At 39.3% G+C, this 22,503-nt stretch overlaps 1 protein-coding gene across 6 annotated transcripts; it reads right to left on the bottom strand.

Annotated features, from left to right (window-relative positions):
- Positions 1 to 550: 550 nt before the first annotated feature.
- LOC122664938 (COP9 signalosome complex subunit 7-like) lies at positions 551 to 21,367 on the bottom strand. Of its 6 annotated transcripts, none has more exons than XR_006333401.1 (9): positions 21,002 to 21,365; positions 19,477 to 19,552; positions 15,067 to 15,155; positions 11,793 to 11,882; positions 10,799 to 10,843; positions 10,627 to 10,697; positions 7,823 to 7,965; positions 1,371 to 1,462; positions 551 to 882 (listed from the first exon to the last, which is right to left on the bottom strand). XR_006333401.1 is itself a non-coding variant. In XM_043860981.1 (9 exons), the coding sequence occupies exons 1-8, from the start codon at positions 21,158 to 21,160 to the stop codon at positions 1,405 to 1,407; spliced, it is 798 nt and encodes a 265-aa protein (XP_043716916.1). In that variant the 5' UTR covers positions 21,161 to 21,367; the 3' UTR covers positions 551 to 882; positions 1,371 to 1,404. The 6 variants fall into 6 exon arrangements, 5 of the variants coding, with proteins under 5 accessions (XP_043716916.1, XP_043716920.1, XP_043716918.1 ...); XM_043860981.1 differs by having other exon boundaries at positions 1,371 to 1,533; positions 7,827 to 7,965; positions 21,002 to 21,367; XM_043860985.1 differs by having other exon boundaries at positions 1,371 to 1,479; positions 7,827 to 7,965; positions 21,002 to 21,366.
- Positions 21,368 to 22,503: the final 1,136 nt, after the last annotated feature.

Genomic DNA, 22,503 nt, shown 5'->3' with positions numbered 1-22,503 from the left:
TCACCAACCTTGGTTTACAATAGAGTAAGAGCAAGAAATTCTGACAGTATATATGTCAATATGTACCCTATATTCACAGCTGTACGATGGATTGACTTTAATCACTGAGCATGGACCATTGACCATTGACCATTGACCATTGACCATTGACCATTTCCAATAATAAAACCCTTCCCAACCCATAGTTTTAAACTCTGGAATTTGAAACCCTCAACTGGGTTGACATTTTGATGGACATTAATGTTGGATGGCAATGTTGAAGAGGGGAGGAGGCACAAGGCTAAAGTCCACCCACAACGTGCATTTGAATTGTCAAACATGAGCTGTGTTGAATGAACCAGGTCAAACCAGGATCCAACCTACCCAAACTTAAAAGGCCCAATTCAAAATTGTGTTTTCAGAAGAAAGATTGATTCAAAATGGCCATGCCAGCAACGATACAGCCTTAATGAACAAAGAGATGAGAGTAAAATGTAACCAATTGAGTTCCAAACAACTTCCTAAAACCATTCAATGAGTCAACCTCATGCCATAAAAAAACAGCAGATAGATAAAATTACACTCTTCAATGCATTGTAACTTTGTATGATTTTCCCAGCCTCACTTCAATATATGACCTTTGTTCTCTCCGATGACGCCCATCGGATTCGACTCACAATAATCAAATTTAAACAAAAAAGCATGTCATGAATCATCATCAGTACAGTGAATATACTCAGCTTGTACAGATTGACCGCAAGTCCACACAATGCTTTGAAAAGCAAACACTAAAAGATGCTGCAATGCCATCAATAAAATCTGGCAAACCACATGAAAGAAACTGTCGAATGGGTCACACCTAATTTTCTTTTCTTTTCACCTCAAGATATGGGTGGCCGTCTCCTGCATTTTCCAACCCATGGCAAGATCAAATGGTAGAATGAGAAATTGAGGATGTAAGTATACAATGTAGACCAGAATATGGAATCTATGTTAGGAATAATTTCTACGGTTGTACACTACAACATTAAGTCCCTAAGGCATACTTGTAAAGCTAAGAGAACTGCCAACAACAACCTATTAATCGCTCACATTTGTGCAAGGTTCACATACACGAATGCTAGCATGTGCAGGTTTCTTTTAGAGGCCAGATATTGTTAGGTAAGAAGATGAGCATATATCATGAACCCATTGAAAGTATTTCAGGTCCTCCTGGTGTAGCTACTGAACATATAACCTTTCTTAATATGATACAATAGATCCTTCCTTTTTCACCAAAGGAAAGAATAAGATATTTCGGGTCCCTAAGGTTATTTTTTCTGGCTGGGGGGGGTATTAGTCCCCCACAGCTTGTTAAGCAAGTGGAATCATAATCTATAGAGCAAAGTTACCTCTTGGGACGGCTACGATCTTCCTCATAATCCATCACTCCACCAGGTTCAGAGTAGATGATCTCCTCATGTCCCCGGAATTCCATGTCTGCCTGCTTACAGTGTGTAACTTCTGCCACCACGTAAGTAAAACACATCGACCAACACATCCCAATATTTCTTTCTTATCGATGATGAAAAATAATTTGTTACAAGAAAAATAAATATGAGGAAACATACGATGAAAACCCAGTAATTCTAATTTCTAACTTATGCTTGATAAATAACCTCTGAATTTTCTGGTTCAATACCCGCTACATTTTTTTTTTTTTGGAGGGGGGGGAGGAAGCTGCTGTCTTCTTTTTATTTTAGAGATCAAGTGAATCAGTAGAATGCCACACATGATAGCATATTAACGGCAAAGAAGTCTTTAACAAAGTAACATTTGAAGCCTCAAAAATGGCAAATACACAATTCCAAACTATCAAAACTCCCCCATCTCTGTTCCCCACACACAGTAAAAATCAATCATCAACAGTAACAGAAAAATCAGGCTAAACTCACTCTCAAGGTCCCGTTTTGACAAGCTTATCAGAATGGCCCACTCTCACTGTGCCACGTGGACAAAGGATGTGGTATTCTATCGTTGGATAAAGAGGACATGGTCTGGATTAGCCAATGTAGCAAATTTTTCAGACCAAATTCAATCAAATACCTACCATATATTTCCATGCATGCCTATGGTACTCCAATCAGGACTTTGCACTCTCCTAAGCTGTTTTGATAGCCCACGTTGGATGGTTTGCCCAAAAATTATATATAACCCTTCCCCCCCCCCCCCCCAAAAAAAAAAAAAAAAAAAAATCAATCTAACCAAAAATGATCTTCTCTTCCTCCTCTATTATTGCTTCTGAACTTATCCTATTTGAGTTTGAGTACACAATATGTTATGCTAACCAAATAGCCCCCCTGACAGTCACCCCAAATTACATAAGGAATCAATAACTAGCTCATCCCTCAGCCATGACTCTCAGTGCATTCACCAATATCACGCAATAAGATAGAGTGACATTACATCTTGTTAGTATTGATCATTAGCTTCTGCTGTACTGCAAATGCTACATACAAATATACAATAGATCATGTAGCTGCATTTTCTCTAATCCCACTCTGCCATGACATTCTATCTGGGGTCATATCCTCTCATAAACTCCTGCTCAAAATAAGGCATAAAGTACTTACTGACCTATTTTACAATATAACCAATGTCCTATACCCATAAGATGAGAATTTAGAGCTCAATAATTAGTTCAAAATGCAAAATAAGTCAGCCTAGGGGATCATCTAATGATTTATTCAAACTAAGTGGTGGCCCTAATCAACCACATCACCAGTCCAATTAGTAGTTTAAGCAGTGCCTAGTCAGGGACTTAGCTGGGCTTTGTCTTCCATTTAATATACACAAATAACCAAGATTTCAAACAAACAAATAAATACATAAACTAAGTTATTATTCATACCTAACATTCTATAGCTTACTTTTATTTACTTTCATTACATGGAAACCTAGATCAACACTAGAACATAATACCAGAGCAGAATAAACTACTAGGGAATACAAATTCAATTGACCAATTAGTCAAAACATAAAACTATTGAAAAGCCTGGACAACTATTCATATTCACCATGAAAACAGGATCCATTAGACCTACCAAAAGCCTAAATAAGATTTCTGGCACATTAGATCCTGTGAGTTATTAAGACTTGTTTATTAGTCCTTTTCTTTAGTTGAGATAAGGCTTGGATGTTGTTGTTTTAGTGAGTAATGACACCTAAAGCCGTAACAGTTTTGCAATTAGAATAATAAGTTGATGCGTGTATCCTACATTTTCATGTGTATAAACCAGTATGAAGCAATATTGACATCTCAGTATTTAATGGTCTCAAACCAGTATTCCAAAGTTTAAACCATGCCTAGCTGATCTCCAAGATACATATATTTGAATAACCTGCTTGTCTGCAGACTCCAACTTACCATGTCCAACAAAGGAGCTCCCCATTTTGAGAGTATAACATTGTATTAGTGGAGTGTTTGAAGAAAAAAAGACTACCATGGCGAAAGGAAAGAAATAATGTATAACATAAGAAACATAGTACTGGAGTAGGAGTTTTAATTTTCTTTAAATACCAGTTTGTAACAACGCAAGTGGCAGATTTGATGACTAGAATTTTAAGTATTGTTTATTGCTACCGGTGAAGAACAATGGCTTAGCATTAGTTGTGTGACCATCTTCCTCTGTCTCTGTTACACCCGTGCCCAAAATCCAGGTCTAATTTGAACCTTGTATCTAGGACCGGCAGCGGAGTAACAAAGCATGGTCCCAGAACCTTTTTCAGGAGTCTAAAGGGTGAATCTGTCCATGATTTATTTGAATGAGTTATACTTTTCAAAATGTGTAATTGGATCATATAAACGATCTAGGCACAGTACCCTTACATGTGCGAATATCCTCGAGAAGACCTCACACCATTTGGAGTTCAAACCTGGCCCAAATATCCCCTGCGGATGATGGCTGGCCAGCCTGCGGTGCATCATCCGCAAGGATCGTCCGCAGAGACCAAAAACAACCCAGTTCTGTGATTTTTTTTATTGGTTCACTTAGGTCCGAGCCTAGGGCTCAACCCTAAGCTAACCTAGACTAATTGTGACCTAAATGACCTAACCAAACCCTAGGATGGATAACCTAAGACCTATTTGGGATCTAATGTGTTATAAACACATTCTAAATCCTAAACCCAAGCCCAACCAAACAACCCTTTGAATCCTTAGCCAAATTAGGTAAGAACCTAGCTCCTCCTCATTTCTTCCCTTCCCAACACCTGAGAGAGAGTGGAAAACATGGAGAGCAAGAAAGGAAGAGGAAGAAGAGGGAAATGACCAATTGCTGTCCCAACCTCCATTGCTGCCATTCTTGAGCTTATTATCCATTCCAGCCGATTGAGAGCTAATCTCCTACCTTGGAGCTCATGGTAGAGAAGAAGTTTGAGCCATTTCCAGCCCTGAAGTGCTCCCTTTGCTGCTTCCATTGATTCCCCATTGTAAGCAACCCTTTCCCTCTCTATTTCCATTGTTTTCACTTAGGTTTTAGCTTGTGGATTGCAAATTTGAGTTCAAACCTTAGGGATTTTCTTTCTAATTTATTTTTTTATCTAATTGAGTGCTGGAAGCACCTAATGCCAACCCTAATCTACTAATCCCCAGCCCCTTGACCTATCCACCATGAAAGCCCCATCAAAGCACCTTGAAATTTGGGGATTTTTTATTGGAAACTCCAATCTATTATTAGACCCTAATTGGATTGGATTCCTGTGCTAATTAGTGACCCTAGAAGACTAGGATATATGCCCAATTGAGGCCTTGAAGCTCCCAAGCTTGTAGACCACCCACAGCCCTTGAGTTTTGCTGAAAAACAACAAAAATAAGTTGTGCAGACAATGCATGAGGATGATGGAACCATCATCCGCAGACAGTCCTCAGGGATTAAAATGCTGCTGTTTCAAGGTTGACCTCTGCCCCCTGTTTCGACCATAACTCGGTTGATACATAAGCAAACGACGCGATTCAAAATGCGTTGTAAACTAGACTTAAAAGGCTACATTTCCTATGAAGAAACCTTTGACCCAATCAGAGGGGAAGGCTCATTAAAATGGGTTCAAATCTGGCTGTTGTGCATTGACAGCATAAGTGAAACTGAAATTAGTCTGGTGACCTTGCCCACTTCTAGGATGTTTAAGCAAGGGTTGTGAGGGAATTTAATGGGAGTTGTTTACAACTATTAACATCATCTAAACATATTAAATTAGGCAAACACAACTGTCTGAAGACTCCGGACAGATCATACGGGTGCACGCGGGAATCGGATTTTGGTTAGAATCACCGGTTCGAAGAACAAGGTGAGTGGATTAGATACTTGACTTCAATTTGGGAATGTTTCTCATTGATGAATGATGTATGCCATTCATGCATTGCTATGATAACATGACTTGATGCTATATTCACAATGAATGTTTGCTCAGATTGTTTCTTGTCATGAATGTTAGTTTAAGGTTAGCAATGATAGGATGCTATCATGTTGAATGCTAGAGATTTCGGAGATATTATATGTTGAAATGTTATGGTGAAATCAAGAATGTGGATATTAGATGTGTTGTGAGACGTGAATATGAGATGTGGTTATGCGATGAGATGTGGATGTGAATGATGGTTATGTGTTGGATATGCGATGTTTATGATGAATGTGAGAGTTGGGACCCAAGTGTTGTGAGTGGGCGGCGGACTTGGGATCGCCATGAGTTGTAAGGGTTTGTAACCGGTCGACCATGATTTCGGTATCACATCCCCCGTATCCTTGCATGTGTATGTGTAAGCTAGAGGGGGCGAGAGGATAGCCAGGCCGACCGGTATTTCGGCACCATGGACTCGACCTCTGGCCTATATGTATGCATGCACCTTCATTCATTTAGATGTATATGGTTTGGAGCATACCTCCCCAATGCTACACCCCTTGTCAACAGGGGTAAGGTGGTGGGTAATCGGTGGTGACTTCTGACGGACTGGGGTGCCATTCTCAACAGACCGGTGTCTGGCGATTCCAATTTAGGTACTAGAACCGGGTGAGAGTTAGGGTTATATCGAGGGTTTGCCGTACAGGTCTACGTACACGTGTATGGCAAGCTTCCAACCGCAACTCGGGTTGCTATCGCCGGATGGTCATCCGTGTTTTAACTCTAGAAGCCAGGGATGCAACCTAGGGTGTTGCAGTAGCACTTTCCCTCATAGACTTGGGCATTTGATTGTTCGGTGGATGCATGTTAAAACTTGAATTCATTCATGTGTATGGCTGTAAGCTGAATCTGACATACGAATTGTCCGTGTGGAATGGGACGTTGTGGGATTCGTTTATCAGGTCTGGGTTGCGTCCTTGTGAGATGTGCATTCATGATTATATGTGTATGCTTCCATGATCTAATTGTTCATTAGGTTTGGTGGAAGCTCATCCCTCGAGGGTCATCTCTTTTTAGATATGGATGCAGGTGATGCTGTAGCGGCGGATGTGGATCCTCCCTACCCGTGAGTTGATAGACTTGATATTTGGGGTGTTCCAGTGAGGAGGAGCATTGGCCGGAGTGCACATGTGAGGCTTGTGCCTATAGAGCGGTGTAGTGTGACTTGAGGTCCCTTTGGGATATTTGAGCATTTTGTTTAACTATTGGATTGTAATTAAATACTCTTTAACTCTCTTTATTGGTTTAGACTTGTATACTTGTATATTTAGTACTTTTGTTAAACAATGTTATGATAGAATAAGATTCAACCTACTTATATAAGATCATCCTATTAGCTTTCATACGCTGATATTTATGTTTATGTTATTATGCTTCCACTGTTACTCTGATTAAGGTTATATCGTTGGTCAGTGTTCATGGCACTGTAAAGTGTAGATCCTAGTGTTGGTGTGGAATACAAGGGGTATTCCAGTCACACTGCCCTAGGTGTAGGGAGCGGGGTGTGACAATCTCTTTCCTTCTTCTAATTCCTTTCTGTCTTTTGTTTCCACTGATTGTGTATTATCACTGTGCGACAACAATACCAGATAAAAGAAACCCATTGCTGCCCCTTTATCCCCAATCGATTGGCCTTGAGCTTTGGGTTGTTGAGTCATCACCCTAAGGCGATTCATACGTTGGAGACTCATGCCCAGAAGCTTACTTTGCTGCCAAGATCGAGCACTTGTAGAAACCTGCAACAGTGAAGGTCGCCTGGTCTGGTTTCAGATCTGTCCAAACCATTTTATAGTTTCTTATTCCCCCTCGATATGGATCTCATTTAGGAGGGCCAGTTGCAAGGATCTTGCCCTAGTAATTTCAGGTCAAGTGGATCCCAATCGAAGGAGTTCTCCTCTTCGAATCAAATTTGATTCCCTCTCTGGTTTGTGCTAGAGGTAAGAGACGATACCCCACTTCCACGGTTTCTTTCTTCCTCTTTTTATTAAACCCCTTTAATCCCCTTTCCTATACTGCCCTTCTCAAACCCATTTAATCCCCTTTCCTATATTGCCCTTCTCTTTATCCCCAAGTCTATTTTATCCTTATTTTCCATTTGTTCCAAGTATACCCTTTACCCAAAAAACATGCTATCACACTTCCTGGTTTATTTTCTTTATTAAGTTGATTTCATTAATTATAATACTACCAACCTATTATAAGCTTCTGTTTGTAACTGCCATTGTCCTTATAAACCCACAAGTTATTTGCTGTTTTGCCACTTGTCCCCGGATCTGCATTATATCTTATACCAAGGGATATTGCCGAAACAATCTGTGCAGCTAGGTGTGCATTTCTACAACCAAGACCAGCTAATAGTTTTGAATAACGTAAAGTGAAAATATCAGCAAAGAGGAATGAATTCAACTGACCTTGAGGGAGAGAGATTTCTTCACTTCCTCCACCCTGTCTTCAACTTCCTTCTGGTGCTTCTTGTCCAACTCACTCATCGTATCTGCCCATTTTATCTTCTCTTGGATTGAGAGGAGGAGACTATCTGAAGTAGTTAACCTGCAATATATTTATCCGTAAGTGAAGGCAGCTAATTGAACTATAGAAATAAAAAAAAAATTAACTAAACCACTCCATATCTGCAAAAGAGATTTCAGCATGACCAATTGAATGAAGCAACAGAGAGGCGGACAAAAAATAGCAAGATAGAAAATCTTACTACAAAAAAATCAGCTTTATTGCTTGACACTTGCAAGACCAAAGCTAAATGGATGTCCAACGGATGCAGATGTACTTAAAGTGACACAAACCAAACTGACTTGAATGGCTGACTGATCCAGATTTTGGGAGAAAGTAGATCACAAGTAAATGTCACTTGTGAAAGCAAAAAACTCAAAATTAGCAAAATCAGAGCTCAACAACGAAAAATGCAGGCATACTGGTTTTGCATACTGAGATGTGAATGCTTTCAGCAGCACAATGTACCAACAACAACAACAACATAGCCTTATCCCAACTAAATGGGGTCGGCCACATGGATCCTCTCTCTCCAATCAGTTCTATTCAAAGTAATACATGCTATGAGGCTTAAGCTATGCATGTCTTTCCACACCACTGCTCCTATGGTTATTTAGGCCTGCCCCTAGCTCTTTTAGAACTTTCAATCTGAATCAAATCACTCCTCCGTACTAGAGCATCCCAAGGCCTTCATTGAACATGGTCATGCCACCTCAAACGACTCTCACGTAGCATATCATGAATCAAAGCTACATCTACCTCAGCTCTAATATGTCATTCCTTACTTTATCCTTACTCGTCTTGCCACACATCCATCTCAAAATCCTCATTTCAGCCACACTTTTTATCTACATGACGCTTCTTAACTGCCCAACAGTCCATACAATATATAATAGCCGATCGTATGACAGTCCTATAAAATTTTCCTTAAAGCTTTAAAGGGATAAGACAAACACACAGCACTCCAGATGTACCTCTCCACTTCATCCATCCTATTTTAATCCTCTCTGAGCAACATTATCCTCTATATCACCTTCTTTATTTACTATTGAGTTCAGATATCTAAAATAATCACTTTGTGGAATCTACCTCTCATCAATATTCACCACCTCATTAACCGTCCTAATGTAGCCAAAGTTGCACACCATATATTCTGCCTTTGTTCTACTTATTTTAAGACATTTTGACTCCAAGGTTGATCTCCATACCTCCAACTTGTTGTTATTCCTTATTTTGTCTCATCCACCAAAACATCATCATCAGCAAAAAGCATACACCAAGGAACTTCATCTTGTATACCTCTGGTTAAGTCATACATGATACGTGCAAACAAAAAAGGGCTTAAAGCTGATCCTTGACGTAACCCCGTTGTAATTGGGAATTCACTACTTTGACCCCCTACAGTCCTTACGCTAGTCACAGTATCATCATACATATCTTTAATTATGTCCACATATTTACATGACACCCTTCTCTTCTCTAGTATATATCAGATTAAGTCTCTAGGGACTCTGTCGTAGGCTTTTTCTAGGTCAATAAATACCATATGGAGATCCTTCTTGCCCTCTCTATATCTTTCCATGAGTTTCCTAAGTAAGAAAATAGCTTCCATCGTGGATCTTCCTAGCATAAAACCAATTGGTTCTCTGAAACAATAGTTTCCTTTCTCAGGTGGGTAGGACTTCAATAATTCTCTCCCATAACTTCATTATATGACTCATTAGTTTTATGTCTCTATAGTTATTGCAGCTCTGAATATCACCCTTATTTTTATAAATCGGGACCACAATGGTTCTCCTCCATTCATCTGGCATTTTCTTTGTGCTCATAATCTTGTTAAATAACTTGGTCAGCCAAGATAAACCACAAATTCCTAAGCTCTTCCACACTTCTATCGGGATCCCGTATGGACCTAGGGCCTTGCCTACTTTCATCTTTCTTAAAGCTTTTTCACTTGAGAAACCCTAATTTTGCATATATATCTACGCCATGCGGTGTCGAGATGAGTAGTGCAGCCTTGCATGGACCTACTGCTCAAAGAATCTTCTTTAAGTAGGTTGTAGAAATACTCTTTCCATCTCTCCTTAATGTCCTCATCCCTTATTAGTACTCTAACATCATCACTTTTAATACATCAAACATGGTCTAAATCTCTACTCTTCCTTTCTCCCACTTTAGTTATCTTATAGATAGCTGCACAATGTACCCACTCTTCAAAATTCTTTAATTTGTTGGGGCGGATAGTGGTTTTCCTAATCAAAGAAATTTTGGATTGATGAGATGCTTTGAAATCATTACTGCATTTACGAGGAAAGCTATGAGAAGCAGGGTTAGCTAAATAGGGGGCATTGGGAGATTAACTAAATGCCAGACTCTAGTATTAACTCTGGTAAATGTGCTTTTAAGTCAAATGCCACATAGCATAATGAAATTTACCCCTCTTCTCTGAAGAAATTTAGAGGAAAAATAATTAATTTATATATCTAGGAACTGTAAGATAGCACCAGGCACCTTTTGGTGACACAACTCAATGAATATGAATGGCCACCTGGATGAAACATTTCAATCAGCCATAGTAATCAAATGACCTGAAATCATCAAATACAAGGCCTAATCCTCAATATTTTGATGGATGTTTAATAGGTTGTCATTTGAACCGAAAAAAGTAATATTCCTTTGACATTAATTAAACCCAAGTGTTACCAGCTTGTTAACGTTTGTATCATACACCCAAGCTGCCCGGGTCTCAGATCCCTCCCAGCAGCAAATTGCACCTACAACCACATCAATGAGGTTAATATAAAAATACAGGGCTCCATTCATGTTCTAAAATAGAATAATACAGTTTAAAATGAAGCCAAGGCAGTGACTAAACCTCAAAGCATCTCCGCAACTGATCCAGCTTTCCTCTAACTATGCCCTACAAAAAGCCCAATGAGAAGAACTCAATCATATACTTATTTTACCCACTCTCTCTTCAATGCTCTCAAATGTGAAGTGCAAAATCTGAGGGTGCTCATTGACCAAGCATGGGCTGGTACAAGAAAAGTCTGAGCTCAAACTAGAACCAAGGAGCAAAACCCAAGGCTTACACGGGCCAAACACATTCAAATTTCAAGGTTTATAGAGTACTCTAGGCAGTTCACCGAGATATAGATTAAGCTCCAAGCCCAAGCTTGACCCTCCCATATAACAACCTAGAATTTTAGCTAATGTCGGCTTATCAAAAAAGAAAATAATCTTAAGGTCATGTCCTGCCAAGTAGGTTGGGCATCTGGGCCAATTGGCCAGCCTGGCCCATGCACACCCTGCCATATTTAAGCCTCAAATAAATGAATACTTTGAATAATAATTTGACGAACTCATTGCACAATATAAGAATAAAATACATATGACCAAACATATCAAAGAAGAAGACAGATAAATGAGCATTGTAAACTTCAAAATGGAAGCTATATTCCTTTACATGCGATGGAAAAGGAAGAAAAAACTTGATGACAAGGCAAAGCTAGCATAAAAGGGAAAAGAAACAAGCATTTAATAATTTAATCAATTAATGAAAGAAAATGGTATTCCAAAAGAGAACAGAAGCAATTATAAATACTAAAAGTTGCAAATACAAAGACTAGAAAGTAAAGATAGGTATAAAAGGAGAGGAATTAATCACTAAGTGCATCTCAACAAATTTTGCATTATTTTATCAAATTTAAATGGAAAGAGTATTGACGATCACACTCCTGAGTCAATTCGATTAATTCTCCTATTAAGTGTTGCCAATATCACTTTGCTTCCTAGCCCACAGTATAGATAAATTTATTTGCGGGAGTTGATAAATCACAAAATTGTATCAGAGTGGACAAAGAACCTACCGCATACATGCACTCATTAATAAGGAAATCTTCAAGTTCACGTACATTTGTAACATCCAGTTCCTGCATTAATTGATCATAGGGGAGTACCTGGAAAGTACTACAATTAGAGCCTACACTAATGAGGTATAACATACGAGGAACAGTAGATGAAGAAAAATCTCAAAAACCAAAAATGTGACTCAATACTAATTGATTCCAAGAAAGAGATATTAACAAAGCAGAAAGCATAGAAATCATTTGCTTAAAACAGAAAATGTTGTTGGAAAATGACTTGAATCAACTTTCCAAGATTGACATGCTTGCCAATAATTTTATGAGAAACATTAAACAGAAAGTAACCATAAGGTTCAAATTGCATATGAAACTACTAGTTGCTTACATATTGTTACAAATATAGTTCCATGTTTTGGTTTCAAGCCTGGTTTTGACAAAGCTCAAAACCGAGAAATTTTCCAGGTTTTGGTGGATTGTTTCGAGTGACAGTTTCCCAAATTAGATCCTGAAACTTCTAGGAAACCCTATTTTAGGCCCTCTAAATATAGTGGAACCTTAGATTTTAAGAACACACCCAAAATGGTAGTTTGACTTTGGATCCTGAGTTGGTAGTATATGTTGTACTAAGTATTTACCCTATTTTTTTTCATTTTTTTGTAAAAAATTATTTTTAGGAAAGGGAAAATTTGTTTAGTAACCAAGCCGGTTACAACAGACTCTTGTGACCTCTTTTTATTGCCCATGGCCATATAACTTACAATATCTCTTTTAGTAAGGTTATTGTAGTAATTTTATTGTCCTTCTCCCCTTCTCATTCTCTCATTGTTAGACCCTCTGCAATCCAACTAACCTCTTCCGGTTATCCCTGATCCCTCCCTCTCTGGCCACTGCCGCCCCCTCCAAGCAATGGTGTCGTACTCCAGTTACAGTGGATGGACTACAAAATGGTTGGAGTGAGCTTAGGAGGGAGAAGAAGCAACTGAAAGCTCTGTGATAGTTCACAACAGCTGGTGGGGTAGAAGGTTGAGAGAGAGGTGATAGAAGTCGAATCTAGATCTGTTCTCCAAGTGCCTTCTTGTGTTCCGTTGGAGCATCTCTTAGTCAGTCTTACAAGTTATTAGAAATGCAATTATGAAATATCAGGTGGGGGTTATCTAGGGATATATTCAGTAACAATGGATTACAAATTATAAAAGGTCATGTTGTGGGGTATCTGCAACAAATACGACCTGCTAGCAACCATCAGGAGCAAGAAAAAGGAAGCTTGTTTCTGGAATAGTGATAGCAACAGCGACCAAAGCCAGCTGGCCTCCCACCATAACAATGACGAACCCACCTGTCCTTTCCCCATTTGCGTTGGGAAGAAGGCTAAGACATCGACAATGGTAGTTGGAGAAGAAGGGAGAAAGGAGAGCAAGAAATTGAAATCACCTAAATGTGTGCATTGGAAGTAATCTACGCCACTCCTACAAGAGATATAGTATTGGTTGTAGTAATTTGAAGAGGACTTCGGTGGGATGTGAAGCAGAAACAGAGTGATGGTGTTGGACTGAGATTTATCGATGGCTTTGGCTGCAATGGACTCCATACATGTGAAGCAGAAACAAAAACAGAGAACCATTCCAAAATTGCAAAACAGAAGGTTCTGAATAGAGTTCAGTTCCGCTCCACTGCCATTAATCCTCCTGGCGAAAACTGCTCCAAGGGTTACTCCCGATTTCAAGGCCCTCACCTCCTCCGCAGCCTTTGATCCTTTACCTGATACATCACCCTGGGCCCTTCCAACACTTCCTCAAGCTCTGGTTACTTGTCAAGCTCCTGGTCGCTAGAAACAGAATGATTTCTTCTACTGCCCTGTTAGATGGATAAAATCTCCATGTCCGCTATAAAATAGCTAGAAACCATATAAAATATTTCCAGAGATGGAGATGCCATCTCAGAGTTTTCTTGTCAGTAAGATATTGGAATGCTTCATTCTCAGATGCTGGCTTTTGCAGAGATCATTTTATTGTTCTAGGAGAAAGAAGAAGCAGTGAAGCCCAAGAAGAAGGGGGGAGCGGTCGGACTGTTTGGATTGGATTACAACACCAACATCCAACCAAAAGGAAGAGAAGTGGTTCATGGAGGGAGAGAGGAAAGGGGAGGTTGGACTATCTTATACAATTACATCAATAGACACCTTATTAAAGTGCCACATCATTGTATAAAGGATGAAAATGTCTAGTTACAAATTCTGTTTGTAACCTAACAGACGTACCCTAAACCCTTTAGAAAAAGTGATATACCTTCAACTTTGAATCTTGCACAAATCTTCTACAAATGCAGAACACCGTCGCTTCTGATGCATTCTAAAGGAATGTCAAAATAATACCGAAATAATACATTTCGTCAACGTTTTGCCCAAACAGCAAAATTTCGACCAAAAAACTGCATTTTTTGTATATCGCATAAGGTTTCATTTCGACAACTATCAAAACCGAAATATTTCGTGAAATTTCAGTGAAACCTTGAAGTATGATCCCAAACTCGAGCTATTAAGTAAGAGCCACAACAATGTATATCAACACCGAACACTCTCCCCCCCCCCCCCCACATGCAGACCTGCACACACACATAACAAAAAAACCCTCGCACTTACTAGGGATCGAACACCCAACCTCCTAGGCTCTAATAACATGTTACAACCGCTTATCCCAAAAGCTCAAGCTATTAAGTAAGGGCCACAAAAATGTAGATCAACACACAACGCATATTACCTTAAATAATAATAGGACATCTGATAGTCATCAATAAGCCAAGTTAATGATCACACAAGAACTCTAGAAACACAGCACCTGGTCGCAAGGCATTTTCAAGCCTTGACAAACATGGCGAACTTTGACTAGGATGTGCTTGAAAACAGGCAAAGCTAAGCCATTGATAAAGTTTACTCGCCAAATTCAGCAACTGTGCTTTGCAAACATATCAAAGTGCACCTTAATTAACAAAATGGGTGTGGTGGACTAATTAAACATACGGGAGAAAGTTAAGAACTACGATACAGTCGTTTCAAATAGATGTCATTTGCCTTCAATTAAAATGAAATGAAAACCCTGCTCAAGTTACACAACAGTTATAATCAGGTTATTCTAGGAAACTTGCCATGTACAAGCAAGATATAAGCAATCACAAGTTCACTGAGGAACATGCCTGAGACCAAAAAAAAAAAAACTTATAGAAACTTATAAACCATCAACAGCTGGGAGAATAATTAGCAAACATGTGATGAATAAAATACCTTGTTTATTTCAGCAAGGGTAAGCACACTAAGTTGCTTTAGCTTGCGGACTTGATCAGGTACTAGTGGTAGGAGACGGGAGGCATTACCTATCAGCCATACATACTGAATAGTAAGAAGCCAACATGACATATGTAATATGTATTTCATCTCTGTAAATAAGAATCAATATAACAGAGAAATGGAACCAGCATTAACAAGGTCATAAATTTGTAAAATGGCTAACAGTAGTTTAGAAACATGATGGCCCAGAGATAACATACCCAAAGCTTTCCAAGTAACAGAAACTTTTAAAGGTACCTGAACCTGAATTTTGGACCAATATCCCTCCAGAACAGCCAGTCTAAAATCCAAGCCAGAGGTAGCAAATTTAAGTGGAAACTCATGCTAGATGGTCGAAGCATATCCAAGGCTTGGAGTCCAAAAAAGGAGTAATCTCTTACATGACCTCCACAGTGATTCAACACATCAGACAACCACAGAGTCTACATGACTGCCACACAAGGTCCTTAAATAAGAGACCCCAAATAATGCCACAAATATAGGATGTGGAGCAAGGACCCGAACCAACAGGCCCGATCAGACTCAATGGAATAAGCCCAAAACCAGATCAACTGTTTATTAAACAGTCCGGTTCCGGTTTCAGTTGCTCCAACTCCAATCATCCAATGGACAGATTGAAAGAAACAGACAATAACAGAAACAGAAAGTTAAGGAACAGAAAATTAGAAAGTGATTTAAAAAAAATGAGCCTTCGATTCTGCAGTCGGATGAATCCCAAACTAGGATCAAAGGGAACTGACCAGGGGAGGAATAACATATTAAAAATCCAAACAATCTGATGGTCAGATCTTCAGAACTCATAAGGTGGAAGTGCAGGTTAGAAAACTGGCAATCAGGCTATCGCAGACATAAAACAGGACATAAGAACTTCAGAACAGATTAAGGCATTGAAGCACAATGTTAGTTATCCAATCAAGCATTAAAATAAGGCATTGATATTACCTGATAAGGCCTGCGACACTAATGGAAGACTACTGAATTATCGCTGGACAGGGAATGAGAGAGTTAGAGGAAGATACGAGAATAGGAGATATGACCTTGGCTTCACCACCAAAGGCCTGCAGTAAGGCTTCCCCACCTACAAAACCAATTGCTTCACCACAACAGGGCTGTCACTACTTCACCATAGGAGCACACACTCACAAGAGCATAATTTTCTCAACATCAAAATCGATGGGAATGTTCGCATTTCTTTTATTTATAAAATAAAGTAATACAATTACATGAATAAAGCTCTCCAGGCATGGGAGAGTGTTAACAGCAATAGAAACTCCTACCTATCTAATATCTTCTTAGCAATGACAAGGAAATAACAAAATAAAAAGAAACTAGATAAACCAGAGATCTCCTCTTGCAACTCTAAAACTTCCCCCACGGAAGCTGGCTCCATGGGGGGGCCCACAAAGATCTTCTAAGAATCTTCTACCACAAGGAAACAATCTCTCCAGCAAAACCTCCATGCAACAGCCAGACTGGGCCCCAGTAAATCTGATAAAATCTCATCCTGAAAACCTGCTAAGCAATGGGATACTCGGGGCAGAAACATGGGTTGAACCTGGGGCTCCATGGGGCCCACAAAGATCTTCTAAGAATCTTCTACCACAAGGAAAAAATCTCTCCAGCAAAACCTCCACGCAACAGCCAGAATGGACCCACTAAATCTAATAAAATCGCATCCTTAAAACCTGCTAATCAATAGATCCTTGGGGCAGAAAGATGGTTGGACTTGGGGCTAAACCAAAATATGGTTCGTTTTCGGCGAAAAAACTGAAACAATGAAAGACCCCTCAATTCACATGCCATTTCGTCAAAACCAAAATATGACGTCAAAATTTCGAACTATAGGACCTACCATTTATACAAATTTCATGTACATAAGCATATACAGAGTATAAGCGATCAAAACACCGTGTCCAATGAGGAAGGCATCATTAATTGAATGGTTGTAGTTTCTCATAGTTCCTTTCCCCTCCAATTACAAATGGAATTTTCAAATCCTCTCAAGTCCCACTTTGAGTCCTGAGTCCTTATCAAGGTTCTAAATCTCAGTTTTGATTGAAACCTGGTATTTTTCTGGGCCAAACTCGAAATGTCATGGGCTGGTTGAAACTAGTCAACTGGTCAAAACTATTGAAACTGATCGAAATTGGTCGAAACTCGGTACTTTTTGGTCAAAACTGGTCGAAAATATAGAAATAATTGAAGAAATATTGTCAAAATCTGGTACGATCCAGTATCGACCTTAAGTTTTGTCTCGGTTTCTCTCGAAACCAAGATATTGTTCCATGGTCCTCATACATTAACATGTTTGAACCCAATCCTATAAGTACATTACTACAAACTCCTATAAAGGCACTAATTGAGAAACAACCAACAAAATCAATTAGAGAACAGTCTAAAATGACAATATGGAGTTTGAAACTAAACAATATGTCATGACCTGGACCAAAGTAAACTTCGGTCAATCAAGAATCATACACTAACCAAAGGACTGATAATTATCGACTCTTTGATGCACAAAAGAAGCCCGTGTGATTTAGGGTTGGGTCAGTTTGGTTAAGTTTTTTGTTCAAATCTGATCCATGGTTCAAGTTTTGGTTCAGATCTGGTTAAGTGAACCAGACAAAGCCTATCTAATTAGTGGGGCCCAATTGGAAGATATTTACAGCTTGAGGTTCAAGGTTTCCTGAATTTCAGGAACCTTATCTTCCAACAAGCCGTGGGAACTCTGTGGAAGTCTTTCCTTTTTATTTATTGTTGTTTGATTTTATTATGCCGAGAAGAGACGGTTATTACAATGGTTGGGTCAATTAGGGACTCTTCTTTAGCTTGCGGTTGGAAGAGGGAGCGTAGTAGTTGGTTTGGATTCTGTTTTATTTTATTATTCTTAGTATACAGGTCAGTTTAGGACCCCAACAGGGAGAGTAGTAGTTGGTTTGGATTCTGTTTTATTTTATTATTCTTAGTATACAGGTCAGTTTAGGACCTCCTTCACAACCTGCAGTTGGGAGTTTCCTAGTTATTCTCTGTTTCTTTTTAAAAACAATGTAAAGGCTTAACATCCCCCATTATTTGATTATGGAATAGAAATTAGTTTGTTTTGGTAATTTGAGGTTGTTGCCTCTCCTCTCTCCCCTATCTCTTCCCCCACGTTTTCTCCCTTCTCTCCCCTCCTTGTAATCTCTTTTTCCTTTTTTTTTCCTTTGCTGTTGGTCTTCTCTGTAGGTAGCAGAATTCAGATCTTGTCACTTTCAGCCCATCACCAGCAGATCCTTCTATCCGATCTGCATCACTCTTTGTGGGGAGGGATGTATACCCCACTTACCCTCTAAGAGTGACCACTAGCCAGTTGATCTGCACCACAGCCACTCTTTCAGAATCCCAATAACTTACCTGTTTTAGGTGAAAACATATTTTTGCAACTGCTCTCATGCACCCACTTTATTATGAAATGCTTCCTCATCGGTTCAAAAGTAAACAAGCTCAAAACAATCATAATTGTAGCATAGAGATCACCTCCATGCCAATCAGAACTATGAGATACTTTTTTCTCTTCCACCACCCCTTTCAGAAAAAGCAAGGATACCAAAGGTAGCAAGGACCAGGAAAAACAGTGACAAGGAAACATAAAGATCTAAATTAACCCAAATGCCAAGTGATATTTAATGGATATATAAAGCATGTAACATAGTTGTCAATGCGTCGCCTAGGTGATCGCCTTGGCATCCAAGCGCATTGACAACTAGTGTCGCCTTGGTCGCCTTGCACCCATGCCCCCTCCAACAACTTGAGTCGCCTAGACACCGTGACAACTATGGCATGTAGTCTGAGGTATCACACTGTTTCTTCCATACCAATCATCATATTCCGTTTTTCCACCTATTTCAATCTCATATAACACTCATAAAATAGCATGGTACATAAGGTTTATAAGTAAGACAGTCAGTAGAAGCGGACTGTTTGTGGATTCTTTTCTGTAACATTTCTAGTACGTTCTTTTTACTACTTCCAATAGCCATTCCAATTTCCAATATCAACATTATCCAATCATTTTCAAGTAATCACAAGTTATATAATCAAAGTGAACTCATTTGATAAGCAGTGATGTAAATCCTTCCAGAATCTATATCATAAGAATCTTGCTCAAACAGATAACTAGACAATTGAAAATTCACAGACAAATGATATAGCATCAGATATATTGCTAATTTAGCATCGATGATGAAGTTATTATCCTTCAATTTAGTGCCTAGGTCTGCTAATGGAGTGCCAGCAAGCGGTTTGTTATACTTCTCTTTTCATTCTATCAATTAGGAGGGGGGGGGGGGAGGAGTTCTGGAAGCATACTCTTGTAATCACTCCATGTGCCATGAGCAAACAGACGAAGCACATCAAGAAACATGGAGTACTCAGTCCCCTGAAGCTGCATCAAGTTATCAGTAAAGTATGTAAGAGATCTGCTAGACTATACTAGTGCAACAAATGAAAAGCATTTATAGGATGAAATAAATTGTTCTTGTTTTTAATATTTAAAATAGCAAGTAGTAACATTAACAAGCTTGAAAACATATAATCAGGTAGTAAGCATGATATGGGACAGTTAAAAGTTTAAAATGTAGCCGCTTCGAAACACAATTCTAACTATAGTAAGTAATAACATGAAACAGCAAATTGATATATAAGTATATATGCTATAGAATTTGTATATGTATGTGAATTTTTTATAGATTTACCAGCTCTAGGAGTATATTCTATTTTAGACAGTCTTTGAGATAATTATTTTATCAGAAACTACTAATGATGGTCAATCCCGTGTCTCATGCCGCTCAAGCCACAGCTTGGCGATAAGCAGCTCCAACTTCCAAACGTAAAGCATGAGTCGCCCTTGGCCGCCGCCCGACTCCTGCCCGCTTCTGCCAGTTCGTACCTAGATGCTCGAGTAAGGGAAGAGAGCCTTGTTCTTGCATATCCCTACCAGTTTCCCAAATTAATCCCGCAGGTACATATAATTCAGAAGAATATGTGAGTGATTAATACACAGCATCTCTTTCTTTTATCAAGGGTTCTACCAACTAATATGTTTTCACAAATAATTGAAATTTCATTTCTTGATCCGTATCTTCAATTTTTTGAAACTTATAAAGTTCTTCCATCAAACCCTGATCAATGAACCTACAAAATTCTTCAAATCGTATCTGACTAAACCCAGGTATTGTAGACATTCCTTCATTTCCATCCATTTAATTTTATTGAAGACGAAAACCTTGAAGGATTCGACAGAGAAGAGTAGTATTCTGGTTCAGAAGGAACAGATTTTTCAGAACCAACATTTACTAGTATAGTGAGTAGCCTTCTATTTATTTCTATAATTATTTTGTTTCTTATTGGACTTATAAGGTTTAGACGATTTAGGTTCTTCACATTTTTTATAATAAGGTCTACAAGATTTTATAAATTTATCTTGAGAAGATTTAGGCTTTTTAGGCTTTAATTTGTATATCCAAATTGATAATAGACAATTCCTAATTCATACCATGAAACATAAAACTAAGTGAAACAACGAAACCCTCTCCGAATCAATACACGTTGAGAGTAACATTTTTTCTAATAAGAGGAAAGCCCCAAAACCCAGAAAGAAGAAGATTATCTGCTTCTTGGATCAAAAACTTTTAATGCGAATAAAAAACACTGAAAAACGAATTAAGATGCAGAAAAGAAAAAAAAAATTAATCCATTGAAGGTCGATGAATTTCATTACATGGAACGGCCAAATACAAAAAAACAGGAGCATACGGTCCCCAAAAGTGGGGAAGAACAGTAAAAATAAAAAAGGAAAAGGGAATAATTAAATGACCATCGAATAGAATCTGACCTCGGCAACGTTAGGAACGGCAAGAATCTCTGAAAACGCAAAGAGAGACGAATGCGAAGTTGCTTCAACTATTACATTCGCAAGAGATGCCTCTTTGTGATTCTCTGCTTGCTTGACGAAGTACTCAATCAGCTCCGCTTGCTTCTGCTCGATATCCATTTAGTACTACCTAAATAGAAGGACAAGTAAAGCTTCAAACAAGCAGATATAACTAAGGACCCATCAAACCAAAAGACAACGATTTTGATTTGATCTCTGCATAGAAATCAATTCGAATAGAGGATTTGAGAGATGGGTTTAGCGAAGGATTCCAGTCTCTTCCCTCTTTCCCTCCCTACACTTCCCGGTTAGGTGTCTCAGTATATATTGGGGGTTTAGCGGAAGGCAGTGCTCTTGCTTAGTTGTCTACGGCTGTGACCCGCACGTTAATATAAAGCCACGACCCACGATGCGCCTCCTTTTAGTGGTCGCAGTTTCGGACCATTTGGATTTATAACTGAGGGGAAGAGTTTACTAACCGGGAGTGCAGCTCCTCCGCTAGCACCAAGGGGCCAATAGGAATGTACATGAAAACATCAACTTGGGTGGGATTTTTTGCTTTTCATGGGTGTGGGGTGGTCATTTCACCTATCATGTGTTTTGATGTACGGTCCCAAATAGAGTCTTTTTCCCGTATAATTGAAGGGCAAGAGACCGTTGTCTGGTCGTCTGGCCCTTTACCAATGTGGGGCCAATTAGAGCATACAGAGGATCAACATGGATGGAATCTCTTATTTCAGAGAGGTGCGGCGGTAATTTCATGCCTTCATGTGTCTAGGTGCGGAGCCACATGACCAAGCAATGTTCTTTTTCCCATAATTGAAAAATAAGATTGTGTGGTGCCCAAAACACCAGACGAGTGAAATTATGACTACAATAGTGTCGGGTTAGGTTCGGCTTTTCAAAAGCCCTACCCAACCCTGAGTCCCCTTAATTGAGCCCAAGTTCAGCCAAGCCATGACTTGGGACTTGAAAAATCCAACCCAAATCTGCCCTCACCAGGACGGGCTGACCTTGATTGGTCCTAACCATGGGGAGGGGAAAGGGAGATGCAGAGTTTGGGCCAAGCTGGGGAGAAGAAGAAGAATTAAGAAGAAGAAACAAGAGTAACAAGAAGAAGGCAAGTTAGGTTCAGTCCAAGACCTCAACCTTGGCCTAGCCCTGGTCCACCCTGAAGGCCCTGTGAAGCTCGGATTTACACTCGGTTTCGAGTTTTAAAACCACATCCTGCAACCGACCTTGACTAAAGCGTCACGAACCCTGGTTTCCTAGGATTTACATGTGGTTGCGAGAATTTGGGCATGAAACCACTCCTGCAACCATTTTGTTTACGAAACCTTATACTTAAGTGATTATGGGAGACCTTTTGGGGATCCTTTCCTTCCTTCTCGTTTAACCTTATTTCACTCTTTGTTTAGGTTAATATATTCATCTTGTGGCTTATTGCTTGATCGATACGACAA

The sequence above is a fragment of the Telopea speciosissima genome, chromosome 6 (assembly GCF_018873765.1).
Source record: "Telopea speciosissima isolate NSW1024214 ecotype Mountain lineage chromosome 6, Tspe_v1, whole genome shotgun sequence".
NCBI lineage: Eukaryota > Viridiplantae > Streptophyta > Magnoliopsida > Proteales > Proteaceae > Telopea > Telopea speciosissima.
The sequence above is the reverse complement of the archived record's forward strand: the minus strand, read 5'-3'. Positions and strand labels throughout refer to the sequence as shown.

Excerpts from the sequence above, each read along its gene's own strand:
- LOC122664938 (XM_043860981.1), bottom strand. The coding sequence starts at position 21,160 with ATGGATATCGAGCAGAAGCAAGCGGAGCTGATTGAGTACTTCGTCAAG. Across the intron at positions 19,553-21,001 it reads CCGTTCCTAACGTTGCCGAG|CTTCAGGGGACTGAGTACTC; the intron begins GTCAGATTCTAT and ends AACTTGATGCAG. Across the intron at positions 10,844-11,792 it reads TTAATGAGTGCATGTATGCG|GGCATAGTTAGAGGAAAGCT; the intron begins GTAGGTTCTTTG and ends GGCTTTTTGTAG.